The 19,526-nt window shown below is 41.4% G+C and overlaps 1 protein-coding gene across 4 annotated transcripts in view; it reads right to left on the reverse strand.

Moving 5' to 3' along the window:
* ARHGEF26 (Rho guanine nucleotide exchange factor 26) overlaps positions 1 to 18,939 on the reverse strand; it is a 118,567-nt gene extending 99,628 nt beyond the window's left edge. For 2 of the 4 annotated variants that reach the window (XM_048864740.2, XM_075132176.1), the window contains exons 1-5: positions 18,825 to 18,895; positions 17,237 to 18,317; positions 15,332 to 15,371; positions 12,924 to 13,069; positions 340 to 396 (exon numbers count right to left, since the gene is read on the reverse strand). In XM_048864740.2, coding sequence (XP_048720697.2) covers positions 340 to 396; positions 12,924 to 13,069; positions 15,332 to 15,371; positions 17,237 to 18,317; positions 18,825 to 18,829 — 1,329 coding nt within the window. In that variant the 5' untranslated portion in view covers positions 18,830 to 18,895. Of the gene's footprint in view, positions 1 to 339; positions 397 to 12,923; positions 13,070 to 15,331; positions 15,372 to 17,236; positions 18,379 to 18,824 lie in introns of all 4 variants that reach the window. The other 2 variants (XM_048864738.2, XM_048864739.2) reach the window with 2 other exon arrangements.
* Positions 18,940 to 19,526: the final 587 nt, after the last annotated feature.

The following is a 19,526-nucleotide window of genomic DNA, read 5'->3' on the forward strand; positions in this document are numbered from 1 at the left end:
ACCTCTAAGGAGCCATCCATCAGCTAGAGTTCACTGGAGTACAGCCTGCCTCAACCACACTTCTACCAAGAGCGCACAGGGGGTCATCCCAGCTACCCAAGCTGGAGATTCACATGCTAGGGAGTTCCAGTTGGTTTTACTGTCCCTTGGTGCAGGCAAAGGAGTCACAGTGAGGGAGAAAATCCAGCCCATTCTATAGGGCAGCAGAGAATGGAACTAGGAGGTACTAAAGTTGTCCCCCTTATGGGCAGGTACATAAAGGAAGTTCACAAAGTATCAAATCAGGCATGCTATATATTACTAAATAATCAACAATTAAAAAAATTACTTAAAGAATACCTCTTGCCTCTTTCTTTCCTCCTGACTGATCGTCAGAGACAGTCCATTCTTTTTCACCTAAAAGACAAATTTTAATATTTAACATCCTTATGAAAAACACTTTCTTTTACATTATCCAAGTAAACAAGGATTCAAGTTTTGTGCTAAGAATTAAGTGGCAGATTTTGCACACACAAGTATTTAAGCATGCAGAACTTTATTTTTAAAGTTAAATTACTTAATTTGCATACACACAACATACCTGAATGCAATTTCTGAGGCCTCCTTGAAAATTTGTCCCTAAATATTTTCTCTCTCACCTCAGGGCCTTTTTAGAGAGATTGTTCATTGACTAAAATTTGATGCTGGAGGAGCCCTATACATATCATATCACAAATTCACTTGAGGCTGACATTAAATTTATAATTTCGCTTGGTCTCACCTTTCCCACTCCTCCCCATCCTACTCCACAGTCACTCAGTCTCAACTCCTACCTATCCTCTCTAATTCTGTCTCCCAGCCCCAGCCTCTCCCACTACATTCTACCCCTCACAGCCCCATCACAACCCTTTTAAGCTCTGCACCATCCATTCTCCCTCCTCCCTTCCGACTCTTTCTTAGCCTACCAGTCTAATCTAAAGTTAAATCATCAGCAGCAACTTTTTTTTCCTCCTCTACCTCCCACTCTGTTACATCATCCCCATTCCAATGATATTCTACCTCCCTCTCTGACTTTCAGCACTTGGTATGTCATTTCACCCCTACATCTTTTCTACACAATTTCAAACAGTGATGTGGTTTTGTGATATATATTTTTGGGTTCGTTATTTTAATGAGATAATGCATATTTGAATATACAAACTGGGATATTTCATATCTGCAGTTTGCGTGCAATTTTTCAGGCCTTAGCATGAACCCGCCTCTGAAAAAAATCAAGCCACATCTAATTAGATGTCTAAATACAGACTAAGAAACTTGACTTTAGGCAGCAAAGTTTGAAAACGTGGGCTTACATGAATGTCAAATTTTTTTCACAAGTAAAACATTTCAATAGCCCCTTTTAAAAAACAAAACAAATCCAATTTAAACCTGGTGTTTATCAATAAAACCTGGTGTTTATCAATAAAAACATTAACCTTCCATATTAAGGCATCACAGATAGTCTCACTAATCGTGCAACTATGAGCTAAACTTTGAGAATCATTAAAACACGGGCTCTCAAACTTCATTGCACCTCCCTGCTGACAACAAATATTACTACATGACCCCACAAGGGGGACTGAAGCCTGAGCCCACGCAAGACCCACCACCTGGGCAGGGGAGAGGGCAAAGCCAAAGCCCCAGGGCTTAAGCCTCAGATGGGGGGCTTGTAGCCTGAGCCCCATCTCCCAAGGCTGAAGCCTTTGGGCTTCAGCTTCAGCCCCAGGTGGTGGGGCTCAGGCTTCAGCTTCAGCCCCGGACCCCAGCAAGTCTAATGCCAGCCCTAGCAACCCCATTAAAACAGGGTTGTGACCCACTTTGGGGTCCCAAACCATGGTTTGAGAACTGCTGCATTAGAAGAAACTGAAAATGCAGGACATTATGTGAAAGTACAGAATGTTGAATGTTTATTTTTATGATCTAAACATTAAAACCATATAGTAAACAATTCCTTTCTATTGGTAATCTGATTTCAGCTTGGGTTAACTAAGTTAATAGATCATTTCTCCCGCGCCGGGGTTCTCGCGATGCAGGAAATATCTAAACGGAGACAGACTCATGGTGCTTGCCTGCTATAAACCTGGGTAAATATGCACCTAAATGGCTCTTTGTTTCTTCTATTACTTCCTTGATAATGGGTCATAGTATTTACTTCACCATAGAGGCAGCCTATGGAATTTCAAAAGCATTCTAGACTTACTGCCAATAGCTGCATTCAGCCATTGACTCTACTTGTTTTCATATGTTCGCACGCTGGCCACAAAGTTCAGAGAGTAAACTTAGTCCTAAGAGATCTTTGGTATAAATTACCTAAAAAATGAAGGACTTTAAAAAAAAAAATCAGATTTTATTCAAAATCTTGAGAAATAATAATAAATAAGTTTCAGATATTGGTAAGATAAAGAACTCAATTTAGAAAACAAAATTAATCTTTTTCCGTTCCTCTGCAATGTAAGCGTAAATTTAAAATTGGGAAAAAACCCTTGAAATTAGATTAGGTGAGACTGGACTGGACGTCACAGTGAGTTTCAGTCTCAGTTCTGGTGGCACGTTAAAGACTAACAGATTTATTTGAGCATAAGCTTTCATGGGTAAAACCCACACTTCTTCAGATGTATGGAGTGAAAATTACAGATGCAGACATAAATACTGGCACGTAAAGAGAAGGGAGTTACCTCACAAGTGGAGAACCAGTGGTGACAGGGCCAATTCAATCAGGGTGGATGTAGTCTACTCCTCATCTATTATTGGGAAGTGTCAATTCCAGGAGAGGCAAAGCTGCTATTGTAATGAGCCAGCCACTCCCAGTCCCTATTCAAGCCACAGGAAGGAGGCCCTTGAAGGATTCCACCTGGATTTCAACAATTTCCACCCCACCGTCAACCTCAGCCTGGACGAGTCCACACAAGAGATCCATTTCCTGGACACTACAGTGCAAATAAGTGATGGTCACATAAACATGACCCTATACCGGAAACCTACTGACTGCTATACTTACCTACATGCCTCCAGCTTCCATCCAGGACACATCACACGATCCACTGTCTACAGCCAAGCCCTAAGATACAACCAGATTTGCGCCAATCCCTCAGACAGAGAAACACCTACAAGATCTTTATCAAGCATTCTTAAAACTACAATTCCCACCTGGGGAAGTGAGGAAACAGATTGACAGAGTGAGACAGGTACCCAGAAGTCACCTACTACAGGACAGGCCCAACAAGGAAAACAACAGAACACCACTGGCCATCACGTACAGCCCCCAGCTAAAACCTCTCCAGCACATCATCAATGATCTACAACCTATCCTGGAAAATGATCCGTCACTCTCCCAGACCTTGGGAGGTAGGCCAGTCCTCACTTACAGACAACCGCCCCAACCTGAAGCAAATACTCACCAGCAACTACACACCACACCACAGAAACACTAACACAGGAACCTATCCCTGTAGCAAAACCTCGTTAACTACTCTGTCCCCTTATCTACTCTAGTGAGACCATCAGAGGACCCAACCACATCAGCCACACCATCAGAGGCTCATTCACCTGCATGTCTACTAATGTGATATATGCCACCATGTGCCAGCAATGCCCCTCTGCCACGTACATGGGCCAAACCAGACAGTCCGTACGTAAAAGAATAAATGGATACAAATCGGACATCAGGAATGGTAACATACAAAAGCCAGTAGGAGAACACTTCAACCTTCCTGGACATTCTATAACAGATTTGAAAGTAGCTATACTTGAACAAAAAAACTTCAGAAACAGACTTCAAAGAGAAACAGCAGAACTAAAATTCATTTGCAAATTTAACACCATTAATTTGGGCTTGAATAGGGACTGGGAATGGCTGGCTCATTACAATAGCAGTTTTGCCTCTCCTGGAATTGATACTTCCTCATCTATTGTTGGGAGTGGACTACATCCACCCTGCTCAAATTGGCCCTGTCAACACTGGTTCTCCACTTGTGAGGTAACTCCCTTCTCTTCATGTGCCAATATATTTATGTCTGCATCTATAATTTTCACTCCATGCATGTGAAGAAGTGGGGTTTTTAACCCACGAAAGCTTATGCTCAAATAAATCTGTTAGTCTTTACGGAGCCACCGCACTCCTTGTTGTTTTTGTGGATACAGACTAACACGGCTACCCACTGATACTTAAGTCCCAGTTCTGGCACTGACTCCTTGCTTGTGCATACAAATTACTTCACCTTTCTCTGTGTCTCAGTTTCTCTGTCTGCAACACGGGCATAATAATACTCTTCCTTCCAAACACTGGGAGCTGGTTAGTGAATTTGGAGCTAAATGCTTCTCTGGGCCAGGATCCATATACAGAGACGAGGCACCTCAGTCAGGAGAGAAGGGAAAGGGTTGTTTTGTGGGGGTTTTTTTGTATGCTGCTATCTCATGGAGTGGAAAAAAAGTAAGCAGAGAGTCTGAAAGCACTACTATGTGTGGACAACACTTTGCCATCGTCTTCTGGAGAAAGACAGGGAGACTGCAGAAGAAAGAGAAGAAACCAAATTTCTGTAGGAGGACTACTGTGACGATGGGGGGCGGGGGAGATACAGATGCAACTCTGAGGGACAAAGGGAAAACCAGGTCTGATCACGTGGCCAGATTTTGTGGGCCTCATGACGACTGTGGTTGGGAGCAAGGGATCAAATATTGGGAGGGGAGCACTACTGGGACCAGACAAGAATTAGGTATATAAATAGTGTTGGATGAGTCTGGAGAGGAGGGTGTTATTCCAATGCTCTGAAGTATAAATTCCTCAAGACTTGAACTTATCTTCTTCCATAAACTGTACCGACCCCCAATGCCAGCATGTAGCTAGTGTCTAGGTCCAACTGGGATCTCCTCTTGTCCTGGTAGGCATGCTCCCTTTCAGCCATCTGTACCTGGTGACTCATGGCTGGGTCCTGGGGCTGGCAAGGAAGGTCAGTTAACAGAGTGCACTCCAAACACTATCCACAGTTTCTTGTACTTCCACAGACATAATCTGCTCTCAGTATTTATAAAGGTCTATAAAGATGAAGAGTGTTTATAAGTGTGTGTTATTATGAAGGGCTGTAGCTGAATGTTTCCCTCAACAGGCAACTAGGGATCAGCTGTGAACAGGAGAGCGTGCTATGCCTTACGAGTGAAATGGCATGTGTATGCTTCGTATTTTAATTCGCAATCATAAAAAGAACAAAAACTACTAAGACAAGTGGTGCTATCTTTTTTGATGCTGTTGAATATTTGCTAAAAATTTGCAGAGACAGGGAGTACCTATGAACATGTACAAGAGAGCTCTAGAATTCCTGCTACTACAAGTGACTAAATTTCCAGTGATGGTGCTATCACATTTTCTGCATTAGTTTTCCAAAAATTGCAGTTTTGTGTTACAATTATTTTGCTAAATATGGGCATGTAAATACAAAGATAATTCCTCTTGTTGGCAAGTGGTTCAGTACAGTGCACACGGAAGTCAATGACAGAACTTCTCTGACTCCAGTAGGAGCAGAACTGGGACCAAAATGAGTACAGAACTACCTTCTCTACTCTCAGAAGGACTATACCATTTCCACTTTGCAATGAGGCAGGAATGCTTTGGCAACAATAGGTTGACAGCAATGGAACCACTGAGACACTAACTAGTGATCCAACTGGCTGGCAGTCTCAGGGGTTGGCATACCCATACAATTGTCCAGCTCACATTCTAGCACCATTTCAGTTTCTGCTTCACTGCATCTGCTTGGGTAGGTTTTTAGGCTGTGAACTAGTCTGGGTAGCAGGACTTCCCCAGGTCAAATCTCAGAATATCCAGTTAAGAAACACACAAATAGCCAAACTGGATCAGATCTGAGATCCATCTAGTCCGGTATCTGATCTCTAACACAGGCCAGTATCTAATGCATCATAGGAAGGTATAAGAACCCTGCAGTAAGTAAATGTGGGAAGTCTACCCCAGACATTAGGCCTCATCCTGTTCTCTTAATAGTTACAGGTTGGCTTAAACCCTGAAGCACGAGGTTTAATATCTCTTCCAACATTTTTATCTTGAAAACAAATCTGGATATTCTTTATATCCATATAAGTGAATCTTGGCCTCATATAAGTGAATCTTGAAGTTCTTGGCCTCAATGATTTCCCGTAGCAAGCCAAAATATGTATTTCCTTTTACCAATTTTGAATTAGCTACCTTTTAATTTAATTGAATGTTTCCTTGTTCTGATATAATGAAACAGGGAGAATGGAAGTTCCTGATCTACCTTCTTTAAATCATTCATTATTTTAATATGCTTTTAACATGTCTCCTCTCATTAGTCTGCTTTCTAGAGTAAGCAATTACAGTCTTTTCAATCTCTTTTTTCTATGTCCCTGATCATTTCTTGTCGACCTTCTCTGAACCTCTCTAATTCTGCAATATCCTTTTCTGCAAAATCCAGCTCTGTGCTTATGGGTAGAAGAGAGGAGTGGTTAACAGTAAAAGGGCTGTAGCCTTAGGCAAAATAGTTAAGTGATCAAATAAATCAATGAGGAAAATATTGGAAAGTAAAGCACAGAGAAGTGAGAAACAAACCTTTTTAATACACTGCATGCGCTGTAATTTTCTTTTTTATTATCTATATAGCAACAGTACCTACGACGGGCAGAAATGGCACTATCCAAAAGAATAGTGAAAGACGAACCCACCTAAAAGAACTCAGAATCTAAGATGACAAACAACAAATGAAGATTTGGGGCAGGGGAAGAGAGATAATATCCGAGCTTTTTCTCTGCTTCATCGTTAGTTAGATAATGTCTTATAGCCATCATGATAGAAGTGGGTCTTGAAAAGGAATTTGAACAAGACGCATTTAAATGCCATGACATTTCAGCGCTTTGAAATATTCTTCAAAGCTCAATGTTACTTTCACATGCATATGTTTAGCAAGAAGATGGGAACACCAAAATCACTAATTATACCATCCAGGAAGATTTTGCTTATAACTCCTAAGTAACCAACACAGTACCTTCAGTTTCATATTTGTTCTAATGAAAAGGCTGACCTCAACCCAAGCCTGCATAGCTGGTTTAACCAAGTTCTGCATGTCTAAAGTTACCCTTTCAGAATTTCCAGATTCATTTTATTCTTCACCTTTTTATACATGTATAGCTTAGATAATCAATTTATTTTCCTGCCCTCATTACAGGTTGTGAAATTTACTAGTTTGGCATGATTTACTGGACAATCTCGTATTTGGTTCTTTAATACACCACTGCACCATTTAGCTTTCCCACAGAACTGAAAACATAGGTTCTTTGAGACCCAGTGTGTCACATCTCACAGGAGCTATGCTTGATTTTCAAAGCCCTCTCCTACCCAGTACTTCTCTCACTCCCCCACTTACGAAATCAAGTAAAGAAGGGTAAGCAAACATCCTGATACAAAGTCTGATGTGCTGGGGGTGAAGGATGAAACATGTTATGCAAGGTGACCATTAATAACTACAACCATGGCATATCAACTCTAAATTAAATCAGACTTTTTTATGCTATGTCTGGCACCAGTGTAAATCAATAAATGTTCAAAAGCAGTTATTTTGTAATGGGCAATACTCAATAATAGGTATCCAATAATGAAAATAATACTTTAAAGAAGCCTGGCTCACAGAACTAGAGATAGATAGATAGAGAGAGAGAGAGAAAGAAAGAAGGGGCTTGGTTATCACACTAGCACCAAGAATGTAACAAAGAAATAGGTGAACTCCTGCCTCCAATCTCCTAGTAGTCTCCTTGTTATTTAGACAAATGCAAAGATAAAACCCTAAAACATACTGACATTTGTCTTTTCTTACATAATATTAGTTTGTTACTATAACTAAAATTAGTTTAAATTCTCAATTTGCAAAAGAAAAATATGGACCTGTGTTGCTAGAGTTTTCTTGAAATACCAACAAAACTTTTATTGCATTGACTGCATTTTAAATTGATCCATACAGAAAGACAGATTTCATTAACTGGCAACGTAACAGCGTGATAAGTCAGTTGAACTTCTAAGTACTTAAATAAGGTGCTCTTATAATCACAAAGGCATCTATATAGCTGTCCATATACAAAACGAATGAAGACTTTAACTTATAACTAATGCACGTAAGGGTAGAACTTCTCCTATTATACTACCTGGAACTGCAAAGGAGCCAACATCAGTAAGACAGCTCTTACAAAATTTATAACCTAAGTAGGATTTTATTGAATCTTAACAACTAGTGCTTCAGTGTGAACAGCCAGCAGTCCAAGTTGTCAAGGCACACAACTTGACCTGTTAACATGTGACCTCTATTTTACATCCAAGCTAATCCTTTTTAACTCCATATATAGAAAAGATGTTCTGTTATAGCTTAAGAATGCAATGAACAAAACTTTCCCACTCCATAGGCATCATCCAAAAGCTATAAAAAGCAGCATTCAGAGGATTAAGTTAGGTACAAAATTGTGGAACTTCTAACTTTTTCTTATTCTCACCAGACATAACCTCAGGATTTTCCAAATTGTACCAGTTTAGCATTATTGTTCCTTTGTTCACAGAATCATAGAAGATCAAGGTTGGAAGGGACCTCAGAAGGTCAAAGCAGGACCAATCCCCAATTAAATCATTCCAGCCAGGACTTTGTCAAGCCTGACCTTTAAAATCTCTAAAAAAGGAGATTCCACCACCTCCCTAGGTAACCCATTCCAGTGCTTCACCATCCTTCTAGTGAAAAAGTTTTTCCTAATATCCAACCTAAATCTCCCCCACTGCAACTTGAGACCATTACTCCTTGCTCTGTCATCTGATACCACTGAGACCCATCTAGATCCATCCTCTTTGGAACCCTTCAGGTAGCTGAAAGCAGCTAACAAATCCCCCCTCATTCTTCTCTTCTGCAGATTAAATAATCCCAGTTCCCTCAGCCTCTCCTCATAAATCATGTGCTCCAGTTCCCTAATCATTTTTGTTGCCCTCTGCTGGACTCTCTCCAATTTTTCCACATCCTTCTTGTAATGTGGGGCCCAAAACTGGACACAGTACTCCAGATGAGGCCTCACCAATGCTGAATAGAGGAAAACGATCACATCCCCTCGATCTGCTGGCAATGCTTCTACTTAGACAGCCCAAAATGCCATTAGCCTTCTTGGCAACAAGGGCGCACTGACACACATCCAGCTTCTTGTCCACTGTAACCCCTAGGTCCTTTTCTGCAGAACGGCTGCCTACCCACTCGGTCCCTAGTCTGTAGCGGAGCATGGGATTCTTCCATCCTAGGTTTAGGACTCTGCACTTGTCCTTGTTGAACCTCATCAGATTTCTTTTGGCCCAATCCTCTAATTTGTCTAGGTCCCTCTGTATCCTATCCCTACCCTCCAGCGTATCTACGACTTCTCCCAATTTAGCGTCATCTGCAAACTTGCTGAGAGTGCAATCCACACCATCCTCCACATCATTAATGAAGGTATTGAACAAAACTGGCCTCAGGACCGACCCTTGGGGAACTCTGCTTGACACTGGCTGACAACTAGACTTGGAGCCATTGATCACTACCCGTTGAGCCCTATGATCTAGCCAGCTTTCTATCCACCTTACAGTCCATTCATCCAGTCCATACTTCTTTAACTTGCTGGCAAGAATACTGCGGGAGACCATATCAAGAGCTTTGCTAAAGTCAAGGAATAACACGTCCACTGCTTTCCCCTCATCCACAGAGCCAGTTGTTCCCGTATATTAATACCTTTATGGGGTTGCTAGTAATATCGTGGTGATGCCTTAAACAGCTGGATCTTAATTGGTTTCCTGTCACTTCTGAGGAAGAACTACTGTGCATACTGAAAGAAAGACTGCAATAAGAAGGGCGGTGGACACCCATCCCTCATCTACACACAGAATTTGCACTGGTTTAACATACAACAGTTTAAAAATTATTTAAATCAGTGCCAAAACACTTATTTATAATGGCTTATTTCAGTTTAACTTAAACCTATGCTTAAAATATGCTAAAATTTGTTTAAAGCCAAGTTTGTATCAGTTTAAGAGTGGCCACATGGCCTTCTGCACTGGTTTAACTAAACTGATTTTAAAATAACACCTGTAGTTAAACTGATGCAACCCTGCTTGTCTGTAACCCTCTAGCTACGCCCAGAAACCCACCATGTGTCTGTGGAGAGGGGAAGATCAGAGAAACTGTCCCTTCTCTCCATACATTTTGGAGTTACTCCTGGGGAATGAAGGGGAGTCAAAGAAACCACCTGCCAAACAAAGTGAAAATGACACGGATTACTTCTGTTAACTAAACCACTTTAGAGTGGCAAAAAAACACTTTTACATAAGTAACAAACCTCCACCAATAGCCCAAGAAATTTGTTGAATAATGAAGTCAAGAGTTTTTCCTGCAGCCAATTCACCATATTCCTACAAGAAAGCAAACAGAAGCCTCCTCCAATAGCATGAGCCTTTCCTTTTTTACCAGTATAAGCGAATTTAGAATGCTCTCATAGCTTTGACAGACACAGCATGTGTTTCTGGCACTGCAAACTCAACCTCATCCTTTTGATAGGATCATAAAAAGGAAACTCTTCAATACTCCTCCTTCTGACTACTACAAAAGCATGTAGAAAACTCAGAAATGCCTATACATGTACTTAGATTGCATGCTCTTTGGGGGCAGAGACCATCTTTTTGTGCTGTATTTATACAACACCTAGCATAATGAAGTCCTGGTCCATAACCAGAGCTCCTAAGTATCATCATAATACAAACAGAAAATAATAATTTTTTGCTCTCCATCTTCCATGCCTCCAAAAATCATCAACGAGGAGAATTAATCATCAATATGCTAAAACAAAAACAAAAAAAAAAAAAAGTAAACTTTTCTAAAGATAGCAGACAATCTCTGCATAAGAGGTGCAAAACTGTTATACGCCTTAGAGAGACGAGTCTGGCAATTTCACAAAACATGAAAATGTGAAATTATCCCTGTGGCTGGTGGTTAGAATTCCTAGGTTTACCATCTACATTTGTTCCTTTCATATTTCACTATTAATCATGAACTCTTTGGTCACTATTTTTAATGCACCAAATATAAATGTAAAGCAAAGAAATGCAGCAACAAAAATAATATTTAGCAAAAAGTCACCACATTACATACAGCACACTGAAATGCAGCCCCTTTGGAGAAGGCAGGGGGGTTGTAAAGTGTGATGCACGTGTGGGGGAAGTGCACTGTTGACTAAAGGCATCCAGGCAAACCTCTATTCTTATGAAAAGTCTCATGGGAACTGAAGAGCTTTATTGCTGTCACCAGAGAAACTTAGGGTCACATGCAAAAAGCATGCGTATCTGAGCACCCAATTTGCATGTGCAGTTACCACAATGGTATGCACCTAGATTTGTATATGCAAGTATTTGCATGTGAGGACATCTGGTTGAATGCCTAACTGTCCAGTTGTATCTAGAACTGTGTGCATTTATGAACTTTTAAACACATGGCAATGGCCTTTTCAAATTTGAAATTCAGGAGCTATATGTCCATGCAAAGCACAAGAGCTCTCAGGTTAAAATGAGCTTCTCCACTCACAAAAGTCACTTTCTGTGACAGTGAGCGTCAAGGGGAATAAACCTCCAGTCCTCCATGGTCTTCTAAAAATCAAGGGTTGTGTTAAAAAAAAAAGTTCACTCACGGTTTATGGTCCTGATCTAAAGATTGTCCATAGCCCTTGCATGCAAAGAATACAAGTGCAAACACATAGAACTCAGTTTAATCTAAAGGGCCATGTCCACCCTAGTAGAATCAGAACCAGTTTATCCAGCAAGTCTGGATATTTTGAATGTGATCCTTCAAACAAGGGTAAACTGCAGCAGTGTAAAAATTCTCTCTCTTCTAAGGGGTTACCATGATGTGGTTACACCAGTGCTAAAATCCTGGTGTAGACAAGGCCTGAGCAGTAATCACTGTGCCCTGTAGGAAGTGTTTGCAAGATCAGGCCCTTAAGATGGCAAATGTGCAATTATTTTCTGGATTGTGGCCATTTAGCACATCCTTTAGTTTGCATTTTTAAAAATTATTTATTTAAGTTTGCAAGTCATTTGTAAGAACGTAAAGCTGAACTGCAATACACTATCCTTTGTTTTACACACATACATTTTTAAAAACCCTTTATTTTGATTGCAGTGTTGGTGTAGTCATGTTGGTCCAAGAATATTAGAGAGGTGAGGTAATATCTTTTTTCCAGCCAACTTCTGTTGATGAAAAAAAACAAAACAAAAACCAAGCTTTCAAGCCTACACTGAGCTCTTCTTCTCTTTCACCAACAGAAGCTGGTCCAATAGAAGATATTAACTCACCACCTTGCCTCTGTTTAATTTGATTGACAATATATACACCAAAAAATGTCCTGTTAATCCAGAGCAATTATTTCCATTTGTACCAAATGATTCTCTTCCACAAGCGTAGGCCAGCATTTCTAGTAGAATGAGACTGAAATTACTAAATCCTCAGGTCACACTTACTTTCTCATGTCACCCACTTTATTTAATTTTGCCTTATGTTTTTGTTCTATAGATACTTATCTTAATACTTCACAGATACTGGCTTTTGTCTTTTTCAGTAAAAAGACATTTCCAATAGGCCTTACTAAATCATCTTGAAGAGTAAAGAGATTTGTGCAGGTAAGAGCTGAGTAAAGCAGAGCTAGGACTTTAGGATTTGGCCCCATATCTGTAACACATGGGCAATTACAACTCCGAGTATTAATAAAATGTCTGCAATCACTTTACATTTGAGAAGGGGCTGGAAGTCAAACTTCAGGCAGAAAATGCCACTGGCAGATAAAATCCTTGCTTATATATATTCTTGCATACTATATTTTTACTGGCTATATAACCATTAAATACTCACCACTGATAGCTGACTCCATGTTGATCTCAGAGGCGTATACTGAATAACTATCCTTTCCTCTGATTTTTGTTCTTTGGACTCAGAATCTTCATCAGAATCTATGTCCAGAGCCTTTTCTTTGTAGTTTTGATACAATACCGCATTTTCTACAATGCAAAGGAAAGTGCCATTAATTGTCAGAAAGTTATAACTTTTGAAAACAAATGGCATAAGTAGCATTTAAACAATGAAATAAAGCAAATTGTAGATGTTGCTCACAAACTGCATGAAGACAAAGATAGTGTCTTATTAAAGACGGACAGTGGCACAGTAACAATGGATCACTGTACCACTATTAAAAAAAAAATGCCTTCTGACTGAATTAAAGAACAGATGTGTCCTTTGTTGGGGAAAGCCAGAAAACAGCTTTATTTCCCCCTAATTTGTTGTGCAATGTGTCATAACAAGCTAAAGATTAAAAAAACAAAAACATCAGTACAGTAAGGTCAATCATCCAGGTGTGTGATTATCTCATGCACATAGTAAAAGGTATTAAGAACCTATTACCAATGGCAATTTTTACACTATTAGCCTTAAAAACTGTTCATATTTCATTGGGGATTATTTTCCCCCTTCCCAAATTTTGACTTCAGAACTTTAAAATCAGGACTGACCAAGAGAGAGCCTGTCTTCCGAGACATGCTAAATGCAGGGCCTGCACACTTTCATGTGCACTCAGATTCCTCTTCTATGTGCTTCAGCGCTACCAGTATTAATGCAACAAAACCACATGGGGAAGGAGCACAAACACGAAGACCAGCTTCTTCTAGTGCTCACACTCTTTTTATATATATTAAGCACAAGCACATGGGGAAAGAGGGAACTCAAAATACAGGAACTAAGCCACGAAAAGAAGAAACGTTTTATAGGAGAAAGGCTGATGATACTTTGAAAGGCAAATACTTTTATAGGAGAAGGGCAGGTGTTTTTTTACAACCTACTATTTGTAGGAAGGAAAGTGAAAGAGATTGAGCTCCTCAGTGAGTCTTTAAGAGTCTGCTAAAGTCTTTCGTCAAACTGGTCAGATTTGCTTTAGCTGCTGTGTCCGTTAGCACTTTGCTCAAGGGTTGTACATAAGGGCTAGAGTTTATAAGGTGTGTACACACATCATATAATCATAAACACATAGCATAACTGCATATGGTGCTGTGTAACAGGGGAGTTCTGCCAGAAAAAACTAAGACTTTGCCCAAAGAGTTTACAATCCAAAGAATTACATTAAGAAAACAGAGTGGGCCAGGATCATTACAGACAGCATGCTCCAAAGAATATGTGAGATTTTTATAAACTTTGAGGATGGAAGCTTGGCATATAATAACTGAACCCTGAATGCCATTCTAGGGAGCAAAGAGTAAGGAGTGAACAACAGAGATGAAGGGAGAAGTCAGAAGAAAACCTTGGACATAGAATCAGGAGAGAGGAAGGAGGTATCTTAGAAAATGAAGGCAGGGCATATTCGTGGATTGCTTCAAAAGCAAAGAGTTGCTTAAACAATGCATGAGACCTGAGAAGTTAAGAAAAGAAGAGGAGACAAAGCAGTGGGAAAGGAAGATGTTCACAGCAACCAGGTTTTGAATGGACTTGGGGAGAGATTAAAGATGGGCAAGCAGAGACAGCGCCGATTACCATAGTCAGGAGAGATTACAAGAGTAAGGACTAACGGTTCGTTGTAAAATAGAGAGGAGGGGATGCAGCCAGTTCATCAAAAATCAGGGTCAGAGGAACAGGGAAGAGCGGAGACAAAGATGACATTGAGACTACAAGCTTATGGGTCAGAACGGCAACATGAGAAAAAAGATTATGTTAGACTGCAGGGATAGTTTTCATAAGCATTGGTGGTTTACACCTAAAATCCAGAGAATGGCACCTTGCCCCCCCCCCAGTTCTGCAACCTGAATCCACATAGGTTAATCCTGACACTCACCTAGACCCCAATGAAGTCAAAGGTCTATGTATGAGGTCTGACCACTGAAATCAGCTTGCAGGAATTGGCTTTATTTTATGCAAATCCCACAGTGTTTTTTATAAGAGCTGAAGCTTAAACTATATACACAAATACATATAAATAGTTCTTTTTTATATTCCAGTGTAAGGTATTGTTTACCTGCCTTTCTGTATTCTTTAAGCAATTCTACAAACAGAATTTAATGGCAGTTGTATTATTATTAAAAGTATTTCCAGCTGATAACTGAAATCTAAAAATCTTGAACTAACATGCTTTTCTTTGAAAAAAATCTACAGTATTTTGACATATTATTCTCTTGAAGTCAGCTTCTCTTGAGATTTATTTGGTCATTTGAAAGCTTGGGTTTTTATCAGAACATGCATTCAAATAATAAAAACCAGTCTCCACAAAATCCAGTGCTTACCTTCCCCATCAAATGTCCCTTGTCCTTTCGGTGCTTTCTTCTAGGATGTTTTTGTAAAGAAAAGAAACATGAAAAATAAGAATACAAAGCCACTGACTGCAGCAAAGGTTATGCTATTTTATTTAATATTAGCAAAGGCACTGAGTTAATTATTCCTAGTTTATAAACTTTTGACAATTAGTAAATTATTCACACAACCATTGTTTCACTACAGATGTGACATTAAAGTTGCTATGGACTTTCTTCTAATTGCTTAGTCATTCATCACTTTGCATTTTTCCTACAAACTGAATAAAAAGCCATTCAAAATTATTTCATACTATAGCATTACAAGAGTTCAATAAACTCGCATTTCATTGGCTCTGAGCTATCCTATCAAGTATACATTGTTCTTGTTAGAGGGACTAGCTTTCCTTCTCATGCTACAAAAAATTCACATAAGGCACCATGTAAGCTATTTTCTGAGACCATAACAAGCCCTCTGAAATAAAACAAACTTATTGGTGAACTACATTTTAGACCTTTATGTGCTTCAATACTATTAGTTCAACTGGCAAAACAACAACAACAAAAACCACATTAGCAACAACAACAAAAAGTCATCTCTGTATAAAGACAGGGCAATATAATGTCTTCTTATTTTAAGCAGAACTCCTCAGTGCTTTCATTGGGGGAGGTCTGTAGGAAAAAAAACTAATGGAATGATACAGCCTACAATCTGACCTACTGAAACTGCTTGTTTGTGTAATTTCTGTGAAAGCTCCCAACCCCCACCCCCTAAATTTTTTGTTTGCCTGAGAACTGTCATACACTTGATAATTATTCTACTAGTTACAGCTATTATGCCTTGCCTGGAGTGCTTTACTGCACAATTCCAAGTCACCCTGCAGAGCTTTTTAATCTACCAATTTATTAAAAGCATTCGATGCTTGAAGGGTAGAATGCAAATGAAACACAACAAAAAGACAAAGATTAACATTTTTTCAAGACAGAAAAAGGTTTTACAGTTTTTTTTAAGCAAGGTTTTGTGGCATAATTATAATTAATTTAGCAAGAGAAAATGTAATAAAACTATTATTCAAAAAGGATTAAATCTGAGGACTGAAATAAGACATTCTACTTTTAGGATACACCTGAGGCTGTTTCAAGATACTTTAAAAGGACTCTGTCAATTTAAAAAGTTCACTTCTACCTGAATTTTTTAAAAACATACTGTTACAAGTAACAGGCAAGGTTATGATAACTGAAAGAGATGGGGGGGAGTAGTTGGACTATTTTTTTGCCACTGTATTTACTTTTTACATTAGGCAGCACTTTGTGAAGTCAGTTTAATTGTCTCCCCTATTCAAATGTATATAGGGGTGGGATAAACATTTTTAAATCTAAGCAAATATGAATGCAAAACAAAACCTAAATTGACAGGGGGATTCAGTGACAAATGTAAAATATAAGGAGTACTTGTGGCACCTTAGAGACTAACCAATTTATTTGAGCATCCGATGAATGAGCTGTAGCTCACGAAAGCTTATGCTCAAATAAATTGGTTAGTCTCTAAGGTGCCACAAGTACTCATTTTCTTTTTGCGAATACAGACTAACACGGCTGTTACTCTGAAACGTAAAATATGAAATTACCTTTAACTCATATTTTAAACTGGCTAGGTTTCAAATTAATGGTATCCTTAAAAGTACTGTTTTCATTACAGTAAAATGGAGGAAATGTTAAGTGACCATTTATACCTGTCAAATGTCACAGAGAAGCTTCTAATAGTAAATAATGAACTCAAAAACAAATGCATTAAAAAAAATACTTAGACTGCTAATCACTACCTTTAAAGTGGCCAGTACCATTCCAAAAAAAAACAAACAAAAAAAACCCATAAGTTTCATCTACCAGTTTACTCACCTTTATTCTTCCTAAACTAGAAAATTTCTCCTTGTCCTCCACAACAGCTTTGAGTACTGGCTGGGACATTCTATTTTTTTTCTTAAAATTTGTAGAACTGTCAAAGTCAATGCCACTCACTACTGCTCTTCGATAGGAAGTAGACCTCAATCCTCTTCTCAATGCCCCTGGGCTATTCAGGTTACCTTCGGTCTCTCCATCACCATCAGCTACCAAAGGCATATTAAGCACCTCCAACATGCTACGGACCTTGAGGACCCTTTTGTTCGGCTCCACATTCTGGTTGCTGGTTTTGTTTGTCACTTTTATCTCAGAAGCTAAACTCCTAGGAATGATCTGTTGTTTCCCCACTTTGAGCGCAGCAGGACTATTTGTACTCAGAACTATTGACTGTTTTTCTGGGAGTTGGTTCTGATTAGATGTCAGTCTGTGGAGAGTTAAGTTTTGCTGTGAGGGAGCTGTCTGGGAAACCAATGAGGGTCCCACAAGTGCCTTTTCTGGGTTTTTAAAAAGCTGGTAGGATTGTAACTGCAAAACAGCCATTGTGTTATTACTCAGTGAAGGCATATTTCCAGGTAAGGACCCAGGAGTTGACATAAAAGCAGTCTGTTCATCTTCTGGGATAAGTGCTGATTGACTGGAAATCATCACTGGACGAAGCAATGTGTCATCTGGCGAGGTTACTGTAAAACTTATCAAGTTATCTGAAACCAGTTTCAGAACTGGAGATGCCTGGTCAGAAGAAAGTTGGGGGGAAACAGCTTTATACTCTGGAGATCCTATTTTTCCATTTGGCACAGATCCCATCTTGGACTTAAAAGAGGAGGGGCTCCTTTGGACTAATCTGTTGTCTGGAGAAGTAACTATTGTTTCAGCGGGCTGAGTCACAGTGAATGTACCCCTGTCTTCCACAGGGAAATCTGTGAAGAGGACCCCGTTGGGGCTCTGGTAAGACTGGGGTCTAGGTTTGCTCTTGGCGCGTTGCTGCGGGGTCGATCTCCTCCTCCACCATGGCGTTACGTTGTTACCAGAAAAATCCACTTCACTTTCCCCATCCATAGCAAATTCCTTAGGGTCACCACTAGTGCAAGAAGGAAGCAACAAATCCTGCAAAGGCTCAGTCCTCGCACGCTCTCCTTTTACTACGAGGAAATAGTAGTAAGCATAACTTTGTCATTCCACACCCAGCCCCAACAGGACTTACAGAAGGAGTTTTCTTGTAATGCCACTTACACCCCCGCCCCGCTGCGGTGACCGCACGGCATTAGAAGTTGGAGAGAGTTTTCAGAGAGTCGTTCCCCCCGCCCCCAGCAGCCGCTAGAGCTACAGGGGCTCCCCCCGGCCAGGCAGCCGAACTTTACAGCCGAGCTTGGCGGGTGCAAACCCAGACCCGCAGCCCACCTGCTGGGCGCCCCACGGCCGGAGGGGGACCAGCACCGAAGGAGCCCCCCCCATGCCTGCGAGCCCCGCGGCGAGAGAACTTTGCACACAGCCGCGCGGCCCCCTGCGCCTGTCCCACAGCTGCCCCCGCCGAGCCCGGACCCAAGCGCAACGATTCCCCGCGGAGCGGCTGCTGCTAGGGACTCACCGCATGGCCGCGAGCAGCCGCAGGAGGGAAAGCCCCTCTCGCCCGGAAGGCAGGGGGTGGACGCTCCCGTCCCCACCTGCCGCTCGCTGCCCGCCTCTGCCACGGACTGCGGTGCACGGGCCAGCCCCCACCGCGCTCTGCTTCAGCGGGATTCCCCACCCACCCACGCAGCCTTCAACCTGAGCCGTCCGCGCCCCGCCCGCCGGGAGCTAAGCGCCGCCCCCGCGGCCCCGCGGAGCAGGGAGGAGAGACACCGCCGCCCTGCGGGCGCCCGGCGAAGCCCCGCGGCCGGCCGCGCCCGCACCCGCACCGAGAGTCACGGCTCCAGCGCCACCCCCCTCCCCTCGGGGCGGCGAGTCCCCGGCCCCGCTGTTTCGGGTGGCTGCGAAGCCCAGGCCCCCGGAGGTCGTGGGGCGGTTCAGGACTCCCGGACTGGCCCCGAGCTGTGCGAGTCGCCCAGCGCCGGGCCTGGTGGGGAAGTCTGGAGCCAGACGGTCCTTGTCTCAAGCCAGCGCTGCTGGCAGTTGTAACTTTGAGCTGGGAGCAGGGCAGCGCTTGGACATAGCGTGGTCCAACACACGAGCACCATGGAAACTGCAGGGGTGGAGCGCTAGGGCTGCCCTTAACACAGTATGGCCCAGTTGTTTCATAGGGCAGCAGCCCGAGAAGACATTAGGCCCCGAGACTGTGGGAGTACTCAAG

This window comes from Caretta caretta, chromosome 9, assembly GCF_965140235.1.
Source record: "Caretta caretta isolate rCarCar2 chromosome 9, rCarCar1.hap1, whole genome shotgun sequence".
NCBI classification, from domain to species: domain Eukaryota; kingdom Metazoa; phylum Chordata; order Testudines; family Cheloniidae; genus Caretta; species Caretta caretta.